Below are 25,360 nucleotides of genomic sequence, written 5' to 3'. Positions count from 1 at the left end.
ATATGCAACTCAGCTGTCTTTGTAAGCACTTTACTGAAAAGACAATGGGGAGCAGCAGGGGGGAGTAGAGCAGGGAAGGAGAGATTTGGAAAGGTAGAAAGAGGGAGGAAGAAGCCCAGCCTTTCAAATCTTGTTTGTCACATTGACTGAATATGTGTATACGTCCGGCTTTTGATAAATGGACTCACTAATTAACTGGGGCATTTTCTGGAAAGTTATTCAAAAACGTTTCTTGCAAAATGCTTCTTGTCTTGTAGTTTGGGATTTGAGAATTCACTGTAAATTTTTCTCATCACAGGTTTGATCACTAGAGCTGAAGTGTCTTTGGATCCTAAGCTCAATCTAAACTCTTCTAAGGACTGTCTGTTCTTGCAGAGCGTTAGATAAGAAGATCGATACCACTCTTGTGTGCATTATGAAGCTGGAACCAGCAGATGTTAGCATAGCTTAGCATTAAACTGAAAACAGCAAGAAACAGCTAGTCTGGCTCCATCTAAAGGAAACATATTCCTTCTGAAAACACCTCTATTGCTCTCTAATTAGCAGCTTTTGTCTTGTTTTGTCTTGTAAGCTTGCCAAAGCAAAACTGTAGTGAAGGCTAACTGTTTCCCACTGTTTCTAGTCTTTAGATACTGGCTCCAGCTTCATAGCACACTGACATGAGAGTGGTACGGCTCTTCTCATTTGACCAGCAAGAAAGTGTTTTAGTGTACGTACCCAAAATGTCAAACTACTGCCTTAATTTAGACATAAAACTGAACCTAAAATAAGGGAAATAATCCTTCATTCAAGTACAGTAAGTCAATGTTGTAAACTGTGGCTGATTTACCGTTAACTAGTGCTTTTCCTAAATGTTCATCCATGTTTTTGGTTTTTTTCAGTTTCAAAGTCTCACCTTTTCTTTTTTGCACAATCTCCATCCTCCATCCTCCCCTCTTCCCTCCCACACACTCGTCTACCTCTCCATCTACATCTCTCTCTATCACTCCAGGTATGACTTTGTTGAAGTGGAGGACCAATCAGAGACTAGCACTATAACTTGGGGTCGCTGGTGTGGGCAGAAGGCACCACCTAGTCTCAACTCCAAAACCAACATGCTCAGAGTCACCTTCAAGTCTGACGATTATTTTGTTGCAAAGCCGGGATTCAAAGTCTACTACTCACTGCTGGTGAGACGTGCACTTTGACTCAGACAAACACACACGCGCTGTAACACAGGTTCTAAAACTATTTTCAGCGATGTATCCATTTGGAAATATTTTCTCAGCCAGAACCATGACCAGCGCAATAGAAAGCTGTTTAGTTGAAAAGGAGGTACAAATCAGTGCTGCCTCATCAGTGTCTGATTTACAACCCTGTACCTGAAAAACACTTGTGTTGTCATTATGTAACAACACTTAGACGGCAGTATAGTCGCGTCTTTTTGATAAGTTGCACTTACAACTTAGTGAGAAACATGTTTGTGCTTCACTGAGGCTCTTTATCATTGTCACTGTTTACAGCTCTAATTGCTACTATGTTTCAACCACAAATCCATTTTCTTGATTTTCGTCCATCATTCAGTATTGATACTGGCTTCCCGCTCACAGTGAACATAACTGTTCATAACATAATTGTGCACATGCTTGCGTTTGTTCACAGTTTACGACAGTTAACGATTGCATCGAGAATAGGAATATTGAATATAAAATGTGTTGTTTTATCAAACTTATATTTACAATTATTTATGGAATTTATTATAGTCAAATTATTTTAGGAATTATGCGTGATTCAATTTTTTAAATTAACATTAAAAAGTATCTTACATAACCCCTGCAGTACTCCAAAGCATCCATAGGAGTATGTGTACCTCTATTTGAGAAACACTGCACTATAACACACACACACACACACACACACACACACACACACACACACACACACACACACACACACACACACACACACACACACACACATACACACACACACACACACACACACACACACACGTGAATCATAAGCTATTATTCAGGCCACAGCTTAAAGTTTGTATTATTATTTTTGTCGCATCGGGTTCAACGTGAGTACAACTGAAATGCTGCAGGTAAAATGTTTCTTTCACTTTTTTACCTGCATAATAAAAAAAAAGATTGATGGGATCATAGGGGGAGATATATAGATGGGAGAGGCAGGGAGAGAAGGAGAGCTCATCTACTAACACTGTCATTAAATTGCCAAAATCTATTAGCCAAATGTTCTTTTCTCACACGTCCACTCGACAGAAGATATGGAAGGGATAGGGGAAAGGAAGGATGAGGAAGGCAAAGTGTTCTAATGGAGAGGAAAGAAGAAAGAGAGGGACGAGAAAGCTGTTGTAATGTTCCTTGGCGTCCGTTAGTGCAAAGGAAAGAGAGGGGCAGAAACACAGCATCACAGACAGGGTTAAACTGACTATCTGAGAAAAAAAAGTCATATGATAACAGATTTAGGACAAGACACAGAGAGAGAGACTGTATCTGCAGATGATCATTTACATTTAGACATTACAGCTCCTGTGACCAACCAAAAGTAGCTGTCATTAATCTATGTATTTCTTACTGTCAACAAATCACACGTAAAGACCAAGAACTAATAACAATGTGTTAGAAGATGTTAAAATAAACATAGTTAAAAAAAATCTAAAGTGCTCAGTCATGTCCTGAAACAGCTGGGCATTGTAGTTTTTTTTCTAAATGCCATTCAATCTAAAATAAATGGTGTCTTTGTTGAGGAAAACTTTTAGCAGCAGATCAATACACATTTGGTATGTTAGCTAGTATTAATGGAAGCAAGGCAACGTGTGAGGGATTGACTCAAAATAAACTACCATGCCCATGTTCATTATAATGTAATCACTCACTGATGTGTTTTACTAGTTTCTGAGCAACAATAAGATATTGCATATCAAGTTTAACTGCACCTGTTATTCCTTTAAGTAAAAGTAACAATATCACAGTGAAAAAGTACTTAATTACAAATATAAATCTCAAGTTAAACTTAAGGTACAAAAGTATTATCTGCATACCCTACTCATAATGGAGAATTACCAAAAGCTATTTATATGGTTACATGTAATGTGCTGTGCATAACATCAAATAACAGATAAAAATCACTACAGTTTATTCTAACTCATGTCCAGACACCATTTGATTGAAGAGGTGTCTCTATTAAATGCAAATGTATTTGCAAGACTATCACAGAAATTCAGATTTCCTCAAAGCTTCCCTCCACAACAAATCAACGTTGCTATGGCAACCTGCAGACATGGCACACATTGTTAGGGCATAATAGCCATAAACTGTATGTTTGAACCAGATGTGCCCTAAATACAAGTGAGACGCTGCACCACGTTCAATCTAGCATAATGACAACAAAGTGAAAGTGCCCCAAATTTTAACTCCCTTATCTCTCTTTCTCAGACTCTCACCCCTCCACTTAGTCTTCCCTCCCTCCTCACTCTGTGTTATTCTTCTCTCTGGTCAAATGATCACACCTCTGGACATATAAAATCCTGAGGTTTATCTTATTTGATTCGTTTTACCCATTTTTCAAAGAGCTCCTGTGTTTCAGTCTGTTTATATCTTTCCATCTTTCGCACACTCACACAAACAGCCTCCCTTCAGCTAGACTGGAGCTGTGTGTGTGGCTTAATTTAGCAGGTCTAATTTGTTCTCTCCAGACCTGTCGAACAGATAAGAGGGAGGAGGAGAGGAGGCAGCGAGAGGAGAGAAGGAAGAGAGAGGCAGAGAGAGAATGAGGAGAAGCAGCATTGGAAGGAGAGAACAGGTGTCTGAGATGGTATCAGCATGTCAGCTAATGACTAAAACAACCTGAACTGAGAGAGACAGACTGAGAGAGAGGCATTCTTGAAGTAGTGAGTTATGGAGTGGACTGAGGTTGAGTATATAATGGAAAAACCATGAGGGAAAAACAACGCAGGATCAGTGTGAGGGAAATGTGGAGTCAGATGGAAGCCTACAGAGAAAAAAGGGTAAATAAAAACCAAACAAAGCACATTTTACCACTAAACCCCTGCCATGGTTTTTCAAATATTTCTGGGTCTTGTTCATTAATATATGAGCAGACTCGCTATCTATGTGTATCTAGCTATGTGTTCTTTGAGGTGAAACCAAGTGTGAACTGACATGCAGAAAAAATGACGTACATTACTGAACTTTGCGACCTTTTGCGTCTGCCCTCTTAATGAGAGCCTCTCTCTTTAAACTAAGCCACTCATTGCGCCTTGGGTAGCTATTTCATCTCTCTGGCTTATTAAACTTCTGGAAAAAAGTGTCTGAAACACTTTCAACACATACAGTAATACAAACGACATAACAATGTCTTATCTGATGCCTGATCAAGTGAAGTGAAGGAGTTCAAGTACCTTGGGATCTTGTTCACAAGTGAGGGGAAGATGGAGCGTGAGTTTGGCCGGAGAATCGGAGCAGCGGGGGCGGTGTTGCAGTCAGTTGTTACAAAAAGAGAGCTGAGCTGTAAGGCAAAGCTCTCGACCTACCGGTCAATCTTCGTTCCTACCCTCACCTATGGTCATGAAAGCTGGGTCATGACCAAAAGAACAAGGTCGCGGGTACAAGCGGCCATAATGGGTTTTCTCAGGAGGGTGGCTGGAGTCTCCCTTAGAGATAGGGTGAGAGGTTCAGCCATCCGTGAGGAACTCGGAGTAGAGCTGCTGCTCCTTTGCGTTGAAAGGAGCCAGTTGAGGTGGTTCGGCATCAAGTAAGGATGCTCCCAGGACTAGGTGGGGGGATTATATCTCCACACTGGCCCGGGAACGCCTCCGATCCCCCAGTTATAGCTGGTTAATGTGGCCCGGGAAAGGGAAGTTTAGGCTCCCCTGCTAGAGCTGCTGCCCCTGCGACCCGACCCCGGATAAGCGGTTGAAGATGAGTGAGTGTGTGAGTCTATGCCTGATCAGTTTTAGCACTGGATGATCTGTAGATGAGAGAACAATGATCTGTGAGGGTGAGCAGTGTCAGTAAGATGACCATAAAGACGAACGTTTGTCTCGCTTGTAGTCAGTTAGTGCAAGTTATAATCTTTGTGTTCTGCACAACTGATACTGAACTTAGCTGTTGGACTGTTATGGTCTGACTGTTGCAGTGCCAATTCACTCTAATCAACCCTAATTTTTAGCTGGTACCAAACACTTTCAGGAGCATTCACACTATTCGCTCTGCTGGAGTGATAATTATGTAGATTTGCATGGAGACTGGCAAAACCCGATCTCGGAATGCACTGGCTGTCACTGACAACGATTTAGCCTCTGAGGGCAAAGGCCAATATTTCGGGGGTTCTGGTGTTACTAGCTTATATCCACACAACAGATGTCCGTCATTTTTTACAGTCTAATAGAGTCTATATTTTTTGTAGGTATTTAGGTCCAGACAACATTCCAGGTCATTTCTATAAACAGGTATCTGTATAGAATGGAATTTCTTTTAAAAATCTAACAAAAAGCTAAATTGCTATCACACGATCGCTGATGAGATTGCATTACAGCCAATGCATCCCATCTCTTTTGCTCTCCACACAGACTGTTTAACAGGTTCAAGGTTTAGGGTTATCGTTATTGTCCCATGAGGGGGAAATCTGTTTGGCCCAGACACACATTTGGAACATCAGTGATACAACAACACAATAAATCACAGAGTTCGAGCATGAAAATGGAAATTCAGAAGTTCCGAAAAAGCATTTACAATACCGTAAATGTGCAAGTAAGCAGGGGAAGTGTGAGGAATGCAGCCAGAGTGCTATTTGGTATTAAACATATCAATGGCACTTGGAATAGAGACATGGAAGCTCTTGCAGAGACAGGCTTCCTGAAGCAACATCCATGAGGGCTCCTTTAGGAGTGGGTGGTTCTGGAAGTCCATCATAGCATGTTCCCTGCTAAGGACCTGCTTGGTATAAATGTCCAGGAGCATGGTCTGACTCCTCGCTAAAATTTTACTGGCCATTTTAACAAAACTTCCAAGTCCTGTTGTACAGAATAAGATTTACAAATCAAACCATAATGCAAAATAATAAAACCGACTCAATGAAACATCTGTATAAAAGAATAAAATAAACCTGCATGTAACCAAAGCCCACCTAAACATGACTGGTCAATATTACTCTGGCTACAAACAGAAACCAGATTCTGTTCCTAAAATCTTGTCTGTTGCCTGTAGATTCTGCAGATAGATATGCAAATATCTGTTTATAGAGATAAGGGAAAACCAAGACAGATTACAATCATATTAAGCTAATGGAGAGAGTGTATTATAGTGTATTCATATATGAGACACTCTTTAATAGAAAAAGTTTGTGTGTAGGTTTCAACAGATAGGGACCCTTGTGTGTAGGTTTCGACAGATAGGGACCTGAATCAAACTTTATGTCCGATATAAGAATGCAACTGCTCCCTCCAAAGAAACAAAAGTCCACCATCTGCAGACAACACTCCAGTCAAACAGAGGCTTTAATTATTATTCATGTCACTGTTTTCTACCCAAATCATTATTCTTTGATCCTGTCTGAATCTAGTTTTCAGTGGGGTGTGATTCGTCATCTGCAGTGTAGGCTTACATGAAGCAATGAGTGCTTCTGGTTGCATAAGATAAACATTTTAACAGCTATTTGGTTTGACATTTTCAAAGAAACACTCAAATCAGAGTGCACAAATCATTATATTTATTGTGAACAGAAGCATCCTTGTGTTTATCTTTGTAAGAATTTAGGACCTTTTAGATTTTTGTTTGAGTTGGTTTACAATATTGATTTTGCTGATCATACAAGTAACAGCAGATCGGGTACTCCTGCGAAGTGCTGCTAAGCCAGGTGCAGTGGGGAAGGACTATTAAACAGGAAATATGATCCAAGTTAGTTCCCAGAAACCCATTCAGAGTCATCTGACATGTGTGCTTCCCATACAGACTGGATGTTCAGAATATGAATGTGTGTGTGTTTGTGTGTGTTTTTTGATGTTGTCATCATGTCTATGTGAGATGTTCTTGGTGGCACTAATTTAAGTACCTAGCTGGGGTTTTGCAAACACCAAGTAAGCCCCTTTTGCTGCTGCTGCTGCTGGATTTACAGTGAAGATGTAAATTTCCACTAATTTAATGACCCTGATATATTAACATAAAAGTACAGCAGATTAAGACCAGAGGTATCACAGTAAACCACAGGAGAAGGAGCATCTCCCTGGCTTCAACTTGAAAATTAGCTTAGACTCAGACACAAATGAGACAGCCTAAATGTGGCCAGTGTGATTTATCTACTAACTTGAATGTCCTCTGGCTGTAAGCGGGAAAACCGATCATGCGGAGTAAAAGTCGACAGGGAAATGCTCTTGGCTCCCTCTCCATCTACCACACACTCAGATGTGCCAGTGTCGAACTGTACAAAATGGAGGTTGAAAAGGGTAGCTCCCTGGTGTCCCCTTCCACTAGACTGCAACTGTAAATAAGAATGTGTTCCCTCACCTCTGGTGAATTTGCCCTACTTTTAGCTTCTGTAACAAATATTGCCTCATAAATCATACTCAAAGTATATTCACATATATCCATCAATATTTTTATTTCCATACATGAACTGTGAACAACAATAAACAATCATGACAAGTTGCAAATCAGCCAGGAGAAACGAAAGAATGTATATATGTATATATATTTCTGTTCTTCAAAACAGGAAAAGACATTATTCACATTGAACAGAATATTAAAAGGAGTTCAAATAGGCAACAGCAGAGGACTTACATTAACATTTTGACCGCCACATTCATCACATTTCTTGGAATCTACATAATCTAAATATTGTATAAAATGACCCCTAACAATATCTTTTCGTAGGTGTATATGATGTTTATCAGGTTGAAGAATGACAGTAGAATGAAAAGCTTTGGGTCCAGTGTCAAGTGTAAACCCAGAGCTTGTTTGATTTCCCTCTAGAGCTCTTTCACTTTATCACATTCCCAAACACAACGGAAAAAAAGTCTAATGGGCTTCTTTTAGCAACTTGACACACATCCTGTGAAAAAGGTCCTTATATGTGCAGACTACTTTTTAAGTAGAAATGCTACATGTTATATTTAATCACTTATTCTGTAGATTATTAGGGTTCCCCTACACATAGCCTGTTCCTGTGTTATTCTGACATTCCATATTCCAGGTAATTTAGCCTTGTGTGAAAGCTATGGCCAGTTCCTGTTGAACTCTTATGTGGTTTTATTTGAGGTGTGAAAACACAGCAGACCACCTACAGGCTTGTGTGACAGAAGACATGATTTTAGCATGAATTGAAATGATAAAATACTATTAAATCGGCTGAAGACTGTACTGTATACATGAATTATTATGCAAGGTTATTTGGTATCCCAGCAAAAAATTAAATATACTATTTCTTTTTTTTCTACCTGTTTATCTGTTTTTGACACCAGAGAAGATAAATAAGCAAATTAATTCACCAGAATCTAATTTCTCCACGTAGATGCATGATGACTGACAAATACTGATAAATGAATGAGTTACCAGTATATCCATATGAGTTTCTCCTCTTGATTTGATTTGTGTTAGAGAAACGCGTCAGAACTACTGTAAATCAAGTTTTTTTTTTCCAGAATAAATGGACCAATCTACAGTTGGAAAAGCTACCTTAGGTCTTGATCAGTTTAAAGCAAGCAATAATATAAAATAGTCAAAAAAGCATGTAAAAGAAGTACGTGAGATGATAAAAGTTTGGTACTGTAGCTGGCAGGTGACTACAGACTGTATGTTTCCGTCCTCCGTCAACATCTGTGTCTTTAAAGCTTTTTCCAACTCTGTTAAGTGGCCCAGATGTGCTTGATGAGGCATTTAACCTTAAAAGGAAATGAGACTAGGAATCTTTAAACATGCAGTTTTACCATACACACACACACACGCACACACACACACACACACACACACACACAAACACACACACACACACACAAACACACACTTACAGCAACCTTCTGACCTCAATCATAGCTGGTTTGTGTGTGTTTATATGTATGAGTACATTTACCCAAAGGCCACATGTGAAAATCTGTTAGATTTTAGCCTGTTACTGACAGACTTTGATGTCAATTATTTTACATTCCCAGACACACACTTACGCAAACAGACACAGAGAAACTGAGGGCACAGTGTCTTTGAAGTGTGGTTGAGACAGATTTACTGTGCCATATTGACTAGAGATGGTATTTAAGACTCTTCAAGGAGAGGAATTTGATTGCCAGTGAGATTGTGTATGTGCGTGTGTAAAAAGGTTGATACCAGGGACAGTGTGTTTGTGTGTGTGTGTGTGTGTGTGTGTGTGTGTGTGTGTGTGTGTGTGTGTGTGTGTGTGTGTGTGTGTGTGTGCGTGCGTGCGTGCGTGCGTGCGTGTGTGTGTGTGAGAGAGAGAACGAGAGAAAAACAAGTGTGCATGTGTGCCTAATAGGTGAGTCTGATGAGTGTGTATCATCTAAACGTGCTTTGACCAGAGTCAGAATGCTTTCACAGACACAAAAGACACAAAAAGGCATGCTGTGACCAGCATCAATGGAAATTCTTGTAGGATTTTCCTGACATACTGACAGTCCATCAGTTAGACAGGCAAATACCTGAGTATCTTGGCTAACATCACACAAAGTAATGCTGTGTTTAAAGGCAACTACTTTGAAAGTGAATTTCCCTGATGTGGGATCAATAAAGTTTATCTCATCTTAAAAGGTAAGAACATTGGAGTGATAGCCGTTAGCTGTACATTTTTACTCTTTACATGTAGAAATATGTACAATATGAATGTCTGATGAATAAAACAAAGTAAGTAGGATATAATCACAAAAATGTAACAATGATTTTCAGTCAGTCACCTATCTAACAGAACAGATACACTTTCACTTTCAATATAGTTTTCTGCAACAGCAGGACCCTTTGTGTACAGAGAACACCAATCCTATATTAAGTTGCTTTGGGGACTATTTGCATCATTTTATTTACCATAATTGAGCTGCTTTTACCACAAACTAAAAAGCCTCTTTACTTTTAGTACCACACCAACATCATAATAAACTAATTTATTAATTCATTCCATAAATAATTTTTCCCTTTTCTTCTCTTCGGTATGATTTCTTGATTAACTCATGATTGGTTATTTCTGTTGTCCATTCCTGCAGTATGACTCTCCTCTGCCTGCATCCAACACCAACTGGGAGGCTGTCACAATACCCATGTCGGTGAGTTATGCACACACGTATACTCTTTTCTCTGTTAAAATCTTAGAACTAAAATTAAACAGACATGCTTAACATCAGTTATAATATGAGAGCTCACATTAACCATAAAATGGAAGAAACAAATGTGTATGTTATAGTTCTGCACAACATTTAAAAAAGATGTAGCCCACAGCTAGGACAATGTCATCACCGTCATGCCATTGTTGTCAAATGAATAACCAATAACTTTAATTTCGCTGTTTCAAACTCTGTTCCAATAACTTTATTAACAGATAATGCAATATTTCAACAGCCTACCTGCCTTCCAACCCTGTCACCCCACCTCAAAGTTTTTTCTTAAATACGAGGAACAATGGCTACACTAAGTGATGACATATGGGCCATTTGCATAGGTCAACACATACACACATAAAGAATACATTCATGCCTGCGTGTACTGTATGTATTATGCATGAAGCCTGAGATGTAAAATGACAAGATTCCATAGACTAATGTTTTTATAGGTACATCGGTATAATTCTATGTGCGTGTGTACGAACAGTGTGGTTCAGCTACATATGTGACCATAATAATTAGTGTGCATTGGGCGCTGTGGCAGTTTTTCTGCATGGATTGATAATAATTATGATGTGTGGGTGTATGTTTTTTCTGTGTGTATGTATAGATATGTCAGTGCAGATGAGATGCACATGTCTTTCACTGCATGCACTTTATGTTCAAATGGTGCTCTGAAACACAAACCGTGTCCCTGTCTTATGGGATTTCCAGTGATTTTTGGTCGTTTTACATTGTGTTCACGTTTCCACATTACTGAGCAAAATATATCTAAAATGTGCCATATAAATAAAGAGTTATTATTAATATATTAACTTGATTGATTAAAATAATTGAGGGGCTGAGCCCTATCATCACCATTACAGTAAATGTATCATACTGTACTGTAAATATACATGTCCTGTATATATAATAATAATTCTTTATTCATATAGCACCCTTCAAAACACAAGTACAGAGAGAAAATCCTGACTCTTATTGTATCATATGCCAAGATGTAGTTATTTGAACATGCCATGCCATTTTTTTATTTGAGACAAATTTTTATAACCTACTGTGACACTAAAATGTTTTAAAATATACTTATTAAGTCTCTGTATTGAAGCTATTTAATAAATGTTAAGTCACAGAGGTGTATTTCAGTTCTCACGTTAGCTTTAATAAATCTAAGTCTCCTGACATCGTGTCATCACCTACCCTTGTGTCCTCTGACGTGTTGAAGTCAGTGGAGCTAAAGTCACAGCTGTAATACTCCGATTGCCTCCTAGTTAGATACACAGCCTGCAGCAGAGAGCAGGAGCCATCTAGTGTGGGAATAATCTGTGCAATATGCTTTTACTCTTGTCTCTCCATGTTGCTGACATTATTCATTTTAGTAGAAAACTAACAACATATAAAGAAAAATCAAACCTATATGTGTCTATATGTATACTGTATACTTATATACTATACTAAAAAACGGAATTCCCAGTTTATCTTTCTTGATTATTGTTATTTTATTGTCTTATCTCTATCTCAGACTACATGTTCACATTTACACAAAGGGGCGAATGACTAATATAAAGTGCTATTCAAAGTATTGTGGTCAAATGAATGCAAACCCTTCTGGATCTTGTGCAATAATACATTTAGTCTAGTAGAATAATGTACAAGTCATACTAATGCAATGATTACGTTTTTTGTAGTGCAGTAATTACATGTATTGTAGTGCAAAATTGTATTGTATTTAACTTATTATTTTGAACAAAGTGGTTTTGTTCTTGTGGTGTTTTCCTGTGTCTTTGTATTCCACTGATCATGAATAGTGCTCTTAATTTCATTGCTAACTATTTTATTCCAAATGATTACAGGTTGAGGAGGACTTATTATGTTGTTGAATTAAGAAATAATGGTAGGTTTGGAAAAACAATTGTTTAGCCAGATTTAGACTCAGTTTATTAAGCATGTAATGATTTCTAGCATTTTCAAGTTTGAGGTGAGCTCAATCTCACACCAAGGTTGTTTTATAGACCCCTGTCGCTAAATACATGCTTTAAGTGGTGAAACACTGTATACAGCTTCAGGCTACTTACATAACTCATGGAAGATGTCAAACTACTCATATGTACAATGTATTTATAATCACAGTAAATTCATGATTTCTAGTTTTTTCTGCAGTACAGAGAGATAACAAAAGTTTATTACTCTAATTGAAATGCATTACAGAAAAAAGACAGAGCTAGGCTGTAAAGGAAGACACTGATGGTGATCAGGGCAAGATGTCTGTTTTCCCCTTTACTAAAAGCTCTGTCTGAAATGATTAAAAAACAAGTATGGAAGGGGTCGTTATGACAAAACAGTGACTGTGGCAGCTTCGAGGTGCATATAGCTATCGCTTCCGAATTTCATTAAATAAATCTTCATAATAGCCACCTGATTCACAAGGCAAAACATCACTGTGATGGTTCCCTGGCTCTGCAGTCATATTTGAAATGGGGTTGTATGAAAGTTCTGTGCTGCGTAATAATTGGTGGAAGAAAAATGGCTACCTTTAATGTGATATGGATAATACTGTAATGAATGACCAATTGCTGTATAAGTATAGTAGAATTCCTAATTTTGTCTTTGCCTTTTGCTTTCTGCAGGACAGTGGCGGAGGACAGATGCAAGGGGCAGTCACGGAAGTTTCTTTCTCATTGGAGGATTTGGACCGGACCATAGCTGCCTTTGACACTGTAGAACAGCTTTTCAGATCCCTGAGCCCAGAAACCTGGAGACAAGACCTGGACAGCATCTACACTCAAACACACATACATTATAGATCCAGAGCCTATCATCTGGCAAGCAGACATAATAAAGGTAAGCTGTACTTTATACCTCCAAGTTTTTACTAGCTATACATGAAACTGTCTAACAAACATTAGCTTAAACTAATTTGGTTTAGCAGAACACTACACCTAAAAATACAGTACCAGTTAAAGGTTTGGACACACTTTCTCATTCACTTGAATGGGAAAGCGTGTCCAAACTTTTGACTGGTAATCTATATGTCCCTGCATGACTGTGCTTTTAGTATGATAATAACTTTCATTTGGCTCTAACAAAACTGCTGCATGTTGAAAGTGCTGACACAATACAAAAGTCAACAGTTTTAATACAGAATGGAAACGTAAGCCTATGAGCAGATATGTAGATATTTATTGGATACTATCAAACTATAAAAAATGAAAGAAATGCTAGTTTTGCATAGCAAGAAATGCATACTGTATAAACTTCTTTTAAAATCTAGACTCCTTTGGGTGGGTAAATGCTGCATTAAAAAGTAGTTGGTACAGTACCAATACAGAATTTGTTTTTCAAGAAAATTAATGTAGAAAATAATGATCAAAGGGGCTGTAAAATTATCATAAAATTAGCAACTTTGGTTTCAATATTTCTCTAAGATTTTTCTTATCTTTATAAGGATCATATGGATCAGCCAAATACTTTTTTCCCTTTCCTCTGAATGTATAAAGAGACATTTAACAGAAATGCTGACTATATGTATCAAAATGTAAGCATGACACTGGAAAATAAATATGGTAAGACTTTATAATGAGACCAGAGGGCTGGTAGTGACATGATAAGTTAGTAAAGTTGATGCAGGAAGATGAGAGCAGTGATGTTCTCAACCCATTTTATTGTGCTGCAGATGGGGATCCTCAACAACTCTGCTGCGTTCACAGTATTTCGCTGCAGTTGTTGGTAGCTGGTGTAATAGAGGGGAGGGGAGAGCGTGCAGTCTTGTGCTGACCAAGGACGACCCACACAGCAAGAGGCTCATTCTCACATAGTGCGCCACGCATAAAAATGGCACGATATTGCAGTGGACAAAGTCTACGGCTCTGTAAATTGAAGGAAATTATTAGCCAGGGCTGTCTGACTGTGATGGAGCCGTATTGCTGTCTTACGATGAAAAATAGCACAGGTGACAAGAATGAAAACATGCAACTGAAGTGTTGCATAATCAGTAGTTGAGTATATTTCTTAACATAGTTAACTTGGCATTTATGAAGGAATATATACAAGGTAGAAGAAAGATGTGTGCACTTTGCTCCCCTGAGCTGAACATAGAAAAAAAGAGAATGAATTTGGGGTGTTAAAGCAAATTTTGAACTTGAAAGAGATGTAGAAATGAAAATATGTTTTCTGGAAATATAAAGGATCATTAGTTAAAAACAAAAGATATTGTGATGTAACAACTGCACAATACTGTAGCCTGACTATGTTGTTGCTTCATCAAGTGAGTATTTTGCCCTCTAGTGGGTCTAACCTAAGTCAGTGACAGATTTAAGGTGACACAGGACCAACGGTTCAGGGCAATTCTTTACTGTGAAGTCAGTACCAATGACCTGGAGTCACTGGGCCAATGGATTTTGTCCTTTAAATGCACTGATAGCAGATGTCTAGGCACAAATACCCTTATTACACATGGGTGTCACACAATCATGGGACCGTGTGTCTACAGTATAGAAGCTTTCAAGCTTGCAACAAACCCTACTTTCAACCCCATCTATCTTGCCTGTGCCTTTGTATTTCTCTGTCTTTCTACCCGAGGGCTCTGCTGTTAACGTTTGTGCTTGACAGCAAATCTATCTCTATTTATCAGTGCATTTGTGTGCTCGGCAGGCATCAGAAGGCTTCATACAGTATACGAAGAGTTTGTGCATGTTGCAGCACTACAGAAAGGTGCATAGGTGCTGCAGGTCTTTGATACACTGTATAGGCGTAGCTCCCTCTAATTGGAAATTCAACCTGTGCAGCAGAGCAGAAATCTGCCACAGTCAGCAGCTAAGCTTTGTTTTCATTAAGACACACACAGTAGCTCACACCTACCTTTGTTCCCATGAAGGACAGAAAGACTGATCACAATATTAATTGGGACTCTTTGAAGTCCAAGTAATCCACACATAAATAACTTAGCATAAAAACACAATAAAGCAACCCCCAGTCTAGAACTTTAGAAGAGAATATATGCAACAATTTTCAAACCATGTACAGATCACTACTTTTTTTCAAGTCAGTGGCTTTGTGAGTGTCACGGTCATTCTCGCAGTCTTGCTTGCTCTCAGTCTGTCTTTTTTCTCCTTCACTCTCCCTGACAGGGTTCCACGCCACTGCTTTTCTGAGATTACACTTATTCCCCTTAAAGAGAGCTTGGCTCTGCAAGCACAGACACACACATATGGTATACATGCCTACACACTCACACAACCTGTGCCTTCAATCTCTCATAGAGCATAAACATGCACCTTACCCTCCACGCATACAAACACACAAAACTGTTGTTCTCTGCATTCGCTTTTATAAAAGGCAGCATTGAGTGAGCCTGTCTCAATGACTCACTGTACTTTTGTACCAGCTCCTTTATGTCGAGCCTTTTATATTAATCAGTATGTTTATTGTCTTTACACAACATAGTTGTACATACCTTACACAGACTTTCATCAAAAGACTATATAACCGAGGGAAAGACAAGACAAGGAGTATGGTCTTGCTCCACTGACTTATCATTCTGGAGGGGGGGGGGGGGGTGGCTCTGGCTTGTTTGTATTTCTTAAAGCCAATCATAATCGTTTTGGGCTGAGCTGTCCAGTAAGACAGACTAGTTTAAGAGGTACAGTACTTTCAAGTAACCCACAGGTGATCACCAGCAAAATGACCGCGCTGTTTATTCATATATTTATGTACATATTTATGTTATCTCTCTATCTATCTTATTTATTAACACCACACATTAAAAAACTGGACATCTGTGCCAAATCAGGCAGAGACCAAAGAGCAAATCAGTGATGTGTAGTCCCCCCTAACTGTTAACCAATGGGTTCCCATTGCCATCACTTCATACAATATCCGGGGCATTAACATTCCTTAACAGTTGGATAAAAGGGCCCCAAGCTCAATCAAAGGTTTCACTTTCAGAAAATAAAGTTATCCTCTGCATATCACAACAATTACTCATTCTCCTCATTTGCTTTGCCATAAAATTAATTTTTAATGCTTAGTACACGCTCCATGTTCCACAATAAATCTGTTCATTAAGGCAGTTGTTATTGTGCCTGTGGTCAAATGAAACATGACATGTCTTTTTATCATTGCAAGTGTAATTCTTTAATGTCTAATGTACAAAAAAAAGTGTTTTCTCATGTAAATAAGAAATCATTAACTGCATATATAGCTGCATGATATACATCATTCTGGCAGTTTAACGTGACAATAATTTGCTACATCTTGAAGAAAAACATGCATTGCAGTTCATGCAACATTTTTATTCATACGTGACATGCATATGATGCTTTTTTAAATTAGCGTTTTCTTTAATTGACTCTGCCTGAGATATTTTCATTTATAACTAGAGTCGAGATGCATCAAAAGAAGAAAGAAAGTGGCGCAGAACAGCACATGACATTTCTACCTGTTGCTGTACTGATCCGGTTGTACAATGACGTGTGTTTATTATTAAAGGGAAATTGGAACAATCATTATTTCCAGTTTTTCACAATGTTTATGCAAATGAGCATATTGGTGTAATCACAAATGTTACAACTGCACCGAAAAAATACACAGTAACGAAATTCCTGATTTTGTTCAAACATGGCACAGACACGGACTATGTTTGAATCATTTGTCCTCATCAAACCTGCTAAGCCAACTGTATGGCTGTGATGTGCACACAGCAACATGTGCCTCTTGTATCTTTGTTATCTTGCCAGGCAGCAAAAGAGGATTCAAATAAAACATGGGCAATTGTATCACTTTCATGGAACTAAAATCAGCACTGTCAGGATAAATAGTGCACCTTTGTCATCTCTCTCCCTGTATTGGTAAAGCAAATTATTTTATTGGCTGCTCTTCTCTCCTTATTGTTCATCAGGCTTCCCACTGTTTTTTTTATCATGAATGGAAACCCCCACAGCAAAGATGTCTTTTTGTGAGCAATTGCTTATTGATTACCAATGCCATTAGGCTTCTCTTGACCCCACTGCACTTCCCTGTGGTTTCTCTTCCATACACGCAGTATTGCACATCAAGCAAATGTGTCATTGTTATACTAATGCAGAGGAGGATATGCATTTCTATTGCATGACTGATCTTTATTGTTGCATTGTGGCAGCAGAGCTCAAAAACAAGCCAATCTCATCAAGTAGTAGTTGTAGTTCACAAATATCGATCTAGTCCTTTACTCTTGCATTGGGTCGTGAAAAGCCCATTGAACTACAACAAAGTGAAAAATCTAGTTATGACCTAAGGATATGAAATTCATCTTCACAGAAGAGGAATCAAACAACCATATCCACCTTGAACTGGCTACAGAAATAGATCTCATATCCAAACCCTGCTTCTATTTTCAGTCCCATAATGACCGAAAGTCTCCGGCCTGCTCTGTCGTTTTCATTTCATTAAGCTGCAGAAGGTGTATAAGACTTGGGTAGAGTGGAGTCATACACCCATTCTGAGCATTAGTGATGCTGCCACTTTAACCTCAGTTTCTGGGGACACAGTGCGGTAAGCAGACGCTCATGGTATGGGCTCTGAATGGCTTCAGACTGGTGAGAAGCATTCATGTACATAGGCTTAGTCCGCCATAACTAGCTAAAAAGGTGAGCTCTACCTACTACTCTGTTTGATAACTTTGCAGATTTTTGCCTCTTTCTGTTGGACAGAGGAGAGTCGCATTCTACCATAAAAGGTGAATGCATCAGCAATTTCTTCTTGTCATCTTACTTTTGCTGAGAGGTTGGCCAGTTGTCCTTTCCTAAAGTGGTTTCTTAAGGTAGTGAAGCGCCACACTGTAGTCCAGTGGGTGCCTCACATGGTGCTCAAGGCTGCCTCCTCTAAATCTTATACCACACAGGGAATGTCTTCCCATTTCCTTTAGATGTAGTTAATAAATGAATTTAGTGAGCAGATATAGCCTTAATCAGTTTTGCTTACACCGCCCACCACTGTAGCTGTTTTGAAAAAAAAACAACTAATTATTAACAGTTTATGTATCCAAACAAATCCAGTTTACTATGGCATACATTTTGCGGCACTCACCTAACTTGGTACTGTGTAATACTGTCAATCAAGCTGTTTTGAGTGTGGCCCTGCCTTCCAATCTCGAGTGAAGAGGGGTCCCAGGGGGGCATCACCGAGGGCAAGAGAGGCATATAGAGCCTATTTACAGACTGAGTAGGCTTCTGTGAGTACCTATTTTTCCTTCATGCTGTAAAAGAACAACTGCAATGTGCTAAACAATGGTATGTGTTTTCAAAAAAATTGTGCCTCATTATTGGAATTTAAACACAAGTCACAACTGAATAGTCACATCATGGTTTTTTGGGGGGTTTCCCACTTCAGAGATGGAGAGGCATTTTATTGTTATTATCAAACTGGCTCCGTTTAGTTCAAGTCAGCTACAGTTTTAGTTGGGAAAGACAAGGACAAAAACATCACAAGGGTTCTATTAGAGCTTGATAGGGCACTGTGAGGGTTGGTGGTTTGATCCCCAGCACCTCCTGTCCACTTGTCCTTTCGCAAGAAACTGAACACCACTGATGGTCCTAATGGTTGGCCAGCTCCTTGCATGGTAGCTTGCTGTTGTGGGTGTGTAAATGGGTAAATGAGCGGCTAAATTGTAAAACGTTTGATAATCAACTCATTCCATGAAAATTTTTGTTTTTTTGTTTTTTTTTAAATCCAGTTTAGATTGACTTAGTAGTGCATAACTAGTATCAAAGGGAAGCGAAACTGCTGGCTCCCTGGCCTTGTGTAATCACAACCGCTGGGCGACAGTGGTGATGATTATCCTGCTGATGACCTCAGTGAACAGAGCAGTTAATCTGCTGCTGATTGTTGCTCACCTGGCCTCAGGCTCTCAACAATGTGAACTCTGTGGTCCTAATGCCAATCCTGGGGAAACATATATTTATACAGACAGATTTTAATCAAGCTCTAGGTTCTGGAGCTCCTGTTTTCCCCTCCCTGGAGCAGTAACTGAGTCCCTTATCTGCCACCAGGTTGTCCGATAATCCCTTTAGTTCTCTTGAAATTACTGTAGTTTTGAACATTGCAGGAGGCCAATGAAATAAGGTCCCATGTGCACAAACCAGGAGATTTTCTCCAAATAAAAGAAAGACGGTGGTTAAGGCATTCAGTCTCCAATCAATTAATGGCCCCTCTTACTCTACTGGCCTGTGTTCTCCATTTCAGCACCTTTGTGTCTCTCATGTCTTTTTTCCACTCATCTCTCTGTCTGCTCCTCTTCAGTCAATTGTTGTTGCAGCTGTACTTATATCTAATGGGCTCTCTCTATCTTCCAACCATTTTCATTCAATCAATAATGGGAATAACAGCTACTTTGCCTCCCTTTGCCTGTTTGATTCTTCCATTTCTATTAATTATGATACTAATAATTACACAATAATAAACGTAAACGTTTTTTTTTGTTTCTCTTACCCTATGAAGGATACACAAATACAACAAAAGCAATTGAGTTATCTTCTCTTTTTTTCTCACTCACTGTCCAGTTGATCTGAACCGTCTCTATGATGACGTCAAGCGGTACAGTTGTACACCTCGGAACTACTCTGTGAACCTGCGCGAGGAGCTGAGGGCCACCAACGCTGTCTTCTTCCCTCGATGTCTGCTGGTCCAACGCTGTGGGGGCAACTGTGGCTGCGGAACTGAGAATTGGAACAACGGCTGCACCTGTCAGGCCTCTAAGACGACACTCAAACTACACGAGGTATACACAGACACACTGTCTACTCTACATCAATGTGTGCATTAAAAAAAAAAGCAGGATTTTTTATTGTTTTATGGCTCATGGGATTTTTGGTAGCTGGTGTGCAAAAGGGAACAGCAGCGAGTCAGAAAGTAAAGATATGAAGACCTAATCAGCGATTTTGTAGGCAATTTCTTAATTAAAGGTCCCATACTGTAAAAATGTATATCTTTTTCTTTAAAAAAAAAAAAAGGATTGATGTGCTTTATAGACTGTGTGTTACAGTCATTCCCTGGCTGCAATGATGGCGCAGAGAAACCAAGAGCGCATATGCAGAAGACCCGGAAACGCCCACAAATCAAAGAAGACTAGACTATTTCATATAGACTGATCTGACATGACAAGAATCTCAGTATATTCTGTTTTACTCTTATTAAACTAATAACTGTACCCCCCTTGTGCATAGAGCCATAATTAAAATGACTTACAGTCATATATTTAGTTTAGGTCAAAAAGATGTCTCTGCATACTGTAGGTTTGTGCATGCCTTTTCATTAAAGTGACAACATTTAATTTAAACCTGAGTTGTGTTAGAAGTGTTACAGAAAGGGGATGAGGAGGCTTATTCAAACATGAGACAAACATGTCAAATTCCCTGCACATTTTAGCTGCGCGCCTTAAAGGAGCTAAAAAGATGGTGAGTTAGTGAGAAGAAGTGAGAGAGATATTGGGTTTTGCCGAGGCAGGCACCGCATCAACAATGAAGCAGCAATGCACCAGCAGCCTCACACTTTTTCCCTGCTCCTCTCCTCCATTCGTTTCTATGTCGGCCTCCATCTCTCCCTCCACAATCTCTCCATATATCTCCGAATGCATTGTTAGCATTCTATCACTGTCTCTGTCTCTCTGGGATTCCATCATCGTTTCATTCTTCCCAATTCCCATTTTCAATTTAGCCCTTTGCAATGCACCATTCTTGTTCTTTAAGCCTGTCATTCATTCTTTTCTCTCTCTCTTCCCTTCATCTCTTTGTGTCTTTGTTCTCATATAGCTTCATTATTGAAACACAGGGCGCTATTTCTCTCCCTCTCTCTCTACCTCTCTCTCTCTCTCTTTCTCTCTCTCTCTCTCTCTCTCTCTCTTTCTCTCTCTCTCTCTCTCTCTCTCTCTCTCTCTGCAATTTAGACAAAAGTGGGATTTGGATTGTAATTGTGCTCTATGTTTATATGTATGTGCAAGTAAAGTGTACAGGATGTGCACATAAAAGAGTTTTTTGTCTGTATATACTGCTTTTGTCTGTATATACCGTACATGCATGTATGTATGCATGCTCTCATAAGTGTGTAGTTGTTTGTAGTGTTGTGTGTGTCTATGAGGTATTTCCGGCCTCTCCTTTCCTCGCAGGCAGTTTTGGACAGTCTTTACTGACTAAACTTCTAAAGAAAGGCAGTATTACTCACACCATTGTTTTAGTCCTGACATTAATTACAGGGGACCTTGCTTTTACTGAGCTTTGTAGATCAAATTGACTGCATTGGTTGTGGAACAATTTGCATGTTTACTCAATTTCCACATTAGTTGTGGCACCTGTGAGCAATGCGGCCATCTGCATTAAGGTCATTTATATTGGTTCGCAGACTAATTTTAACTATGAATCCTTTCACATTTGGAGACTCTGTGCAAACAAAGCCTTGTGATCGATCTATTTTTTGACATTTCTTTTGTGTATATTTGTAATTTGTATGTACATTGTACACACACTTTGCAACATGTCCTGGATGTTTTACCTACTGGAAACGCCTCAAGCAGCATGTTACCCTGAAAACAAATGTTTAACAAATGTTAAAATAATAGAGGAATTCCAGTGTGGTGATAAACGGTCGACGTGTAATTGTTGTCTAATGGCCTCCGAAAATTTCAAAGTACATCACTGCATTCTCAAAAACTTTGCTTGCTAACTAATCCATATTTTGACATCCCTCACTTGCTCCAGTTTCAAGTTTTTTGTTCTTTGAAACCAACTTTTCATCAGCTTATCATTATTTCTCTACATTTATTATCCATGCAAAATATTAGCAATCCAAATGTGTTTTTTTAATGACTGAGGATGATATTTAAAGGGCAGGTCGTCCGATATCATGTTGGCTTTTTTTGCATCGGATACAATACAATAATAACAAATGAGAAACAAAAATGCTGAACTTAAATGAAGACTAATTTAATACTGTTATTGTCTGCATTGTCACTGTTCAGTCGAATCAGAAAATGTGACAAACAGCGTTTTTTCAAAACATTCTGTACAAGACTTCACACTTGCTTTGTGTCCAACAACCATCCCAAATGACAAATCTGATAAATGTTTTACTAATCAGGAGTATGATGTGATGTTTAGCTGGTTGAAGGCTTGTGCCTGCAGACATTTTTTGTTATTTGGCCAACCAATTAATCTCAAACTGAATCCATTTTCTCACCCCCTTTCTTCACCCTTGCTGTCTTATTCTCTCACTCCTTTAGGTGCTGAAGTACGCCCCAGAGGTCACTCTGTATCAGCGCCATCGAAGGCCGCGGGTACGCTGGGTCATAGATGAGATCTTCCTTACACACCATGAAAAGTGCGAGTGTGTGTGCCCCTCCCAGCCCCCTCGCTGAAACACCCAGACTGGCACATGCAGCTGGAACTGTTGGAAAAGTTGTTTTGTTTTTAATATATTTTGCAACGGACTTCATATAATTACAGCAATGCAGACACACATGCAGCAAAGCAGAAGGCAACAGTTTGATTGACAAACTGCAGCTTGCATCATGTGCAGTGACATTTACCACGTAACCTTCCTCAAACATGTAAATGCATAAATGTTTCCAGTCAAAAACTTTTCTTATTTAATGTCTAAGTCTAAATTTTACTTGATTTTACCCAACCAGAAAAATTACCATACCACACTATGAAAATATAACACCAATATTGAATCAAACTTACAAGTTTAATGGACGCCAAATTGATTGAATTGAAATTGAATTGACTTCAACCACTGTGTAAACTGTTTTTTTTATTCCCATTTCATGTGTATGTATTTGAACTTATAATTATGTTATTAAAAAAAAAGTGTTTGCAGGAACTTCCTCTGCCAGGAGCATGCTGAGATAAATGAACGTGAGACAGAAGAAGGGAGGGAGAAGGGTTGGCGTAAGTGTAAACCAAAAGAACACTTAGCTTGATGTGAAATTTGACTAACCACAACACTCCATTTCTAAATTGCACACACACACATTTCACTCCTAACTTAAGACAAAAAGTGTAGTTTAATTCTTTACTGCCCTATTTTTCAGTGAAGCTCTCCTTTGGTTTGCACACATTCCTGTCTACATATTCACCCTTCCCTTTGTCTGTCCTTCCATCCATATGCTTCCCGCCCCTTCTTTTCTAAAGCACACACACTCTCTCTTTCTCCCTCCCTTCATCACTCACTCTTTAACACATCAAAGGAGACATCAGATCAGGCTGCTGCACTCTGTCCCAAGTTTTCCAAGCGTTCCTGGCATTCCTACTGCTAACCGGAATCCTGCTAACATGGATAAAACCATGATCCTCGGTCCCTGAACACATAAGAGGAAAGGGAGTTTTTCAGGAGAGGCAGCTGACAGAAAAAGGGACAATCAAGCCGCTTATTTGTAGATTACCGGCACTCCTGGATGAGAGATGAGAGAGCAGCCACTTCCAAGATACAGCATAAAAGATTGCAGCTACTTCAGCGGTTTCAATCAGCATGTTCATGTATTCCACTTGCCTGATTTTTTTTGTCAAGCTGCTTTTTTCCCTCACAAAGATGCAAAGATGCTCAGCTGTATCACAGTCTGACCCGTTGCTTTTCAAATAGGCAGCAGCATCACAGTGAAAAAGAGATCTGTGGGAATTAGAGTAATGTTCTTGGTCTCTGAAAATACAACTGTGTGTGTGTGTGTGTGTGTGTGTGTGTGTGTGTGTGTGTGTGTGTGTGTGTGTGTGTGTGTGTGTGTGTGTGTGTGTGTGTGTGTGTGTGTGCTTGCGTGCCTGAAACAGCTCAGGAAGAGGTCCTTTTGTTTAAGAGGTGGGGGGTTACCAACAGTCTGTGAGAGCTGGCAGCCGATGCAAGCTTGGGAATAGTAGGCATGTGACTGTGCGTGCAAGTGTGTGAGTATATATACAGTACATACAGCAAGAGTTGAAAGTAACTGCGTATCATTTCCACAGAGAAAATGGGATTTTACACACCACTTTTGTTCTGAAGAAAAAAAGCATCATAAGAAACTGAGATTATTACTAAATCACAGTGAAACCTAATCAGTTGTGTGCCAGCGGCCCTTTTATATGCTTGTACGACTGTATGTCGCCGGCATTATTTGACAGGTGTAGGATACATGCATTTTGAAACACACAGGTAAACATAAAGCTTATACAGAGTATGATTTGTTCAAATTTGGCAGGATGGTTCGCATTGAAGTTATGTTGTTATACTTTCAGTAGCTAACGTCGAGCCAGATGGTGATTAGATGTTTGATTAGTGTTGTTTTCCAAGATGCTGCAAATTGTAGTTACTTTAGAAAGAGCTTTTATGAAATCTGCTGCATAGTCATACATTTTGAATGTGTGTGTGTGTGTGTGTGTGTGTGTGTGTGTGTATCCTGTGTCTGCCAGTTTGCTGGCCTTATCAGCACATTCCATTGTTGCATGCTCCAAAGTGACATTCCTCTTTTTCCTCATAACTGGTTTGTTTTCTCCTCCAGTTCTTTACAACAAAACCACATGTATTTCAAATTAAGATATTTAAACCTGCTTGTGAATTTTTCTTTGTTTTTTTACATTAACCCTGAACCCTGCTGAAACCACACATTGGACCCATTTAATAAAATTTGGTCCAGAGTTTCAGCTTCCCTTCTGAGGATTGTGGGGGTTTGACTGTCATATTTTCAACTCAGAGAATAATGTTCTACTTTTAGCAAAAACCTGCTTTGCTGTATTGAGAAAAATATTCATGACAAAACCGTATGCTTTACTTTAATTTATTGGGTCTTTCTCTATTGTTTTATTAAAAATATCAGTTGGTTGATCTTCATAAATAAAGTGTTTCTAGCATTACTGCCTCCAGTGTTTTGATTTTTTTTCTCAACAAAAAAAATGCTTTTGCCAGATAGTTGACAGTGTTTTTATATGACTGCAATAGAATATGTTTCAATGGATACTGTTACGCCCCTGGTCTAGGGGAACCAGAGACAGAACATGATGTTGCTTCTCCCCATTCTTCCCACTCCCAAGAAGGCCAGTGTCACCAGGAATTTAT

The 25,360-nt window shown here is 39.1% G+C and overlaps 1 protein-coding gene across 1 annotated transcript in view; it reads left to right on the top strand.

The window, feature by feature from the left end:
- The window catches only part of pdgfd (platelet derived growth factor d), a 54,433-nt gene extending 29,350 nt beyond the window's left edge, over positions 1-25,083 (top strand). Inside the window, exons 3-7 of the mRNA XM_083913461.1 lie at positions 992-1,169; positions 10,205-10,264; positions 12,943-13,156; positions 19,849-20,066; positions 22,560-25,083. Coding sequence (XP_083769587.1) covers positions 992-1,169; positions 10,205-10,264; positions 12,943-13,156; positions 19,849-20,066; positions 22,560-22,694 — 805 coding nt within the window. The 3' untranslated portion in view covers positions 22,695-25,083. The remainder of the gene's footprint in view (positions 1-991; positions 1,170-10,204; positions 10,265-12,942; positions 13,157-19,848; positions 20,067-22,559) is intronic.
- Positions 25,084-25,360: the final 277 nt, after the last annotated feature.

Source organism: Echiichthys vipera (assembly GCF_963691815.1).
Source record: "Echiichthys vipera genome assembly, chromosome: 5".
Taxonomy (NCBI): Eukaryota; Metazoa; Chordata; class Actinopteri; order Perciformes; family Trachinidae; genus Echiichthys; species Echiichthys vipera.
This window is presented reverse-complemented; position numbering and strand designations above follow the sequence as displayed.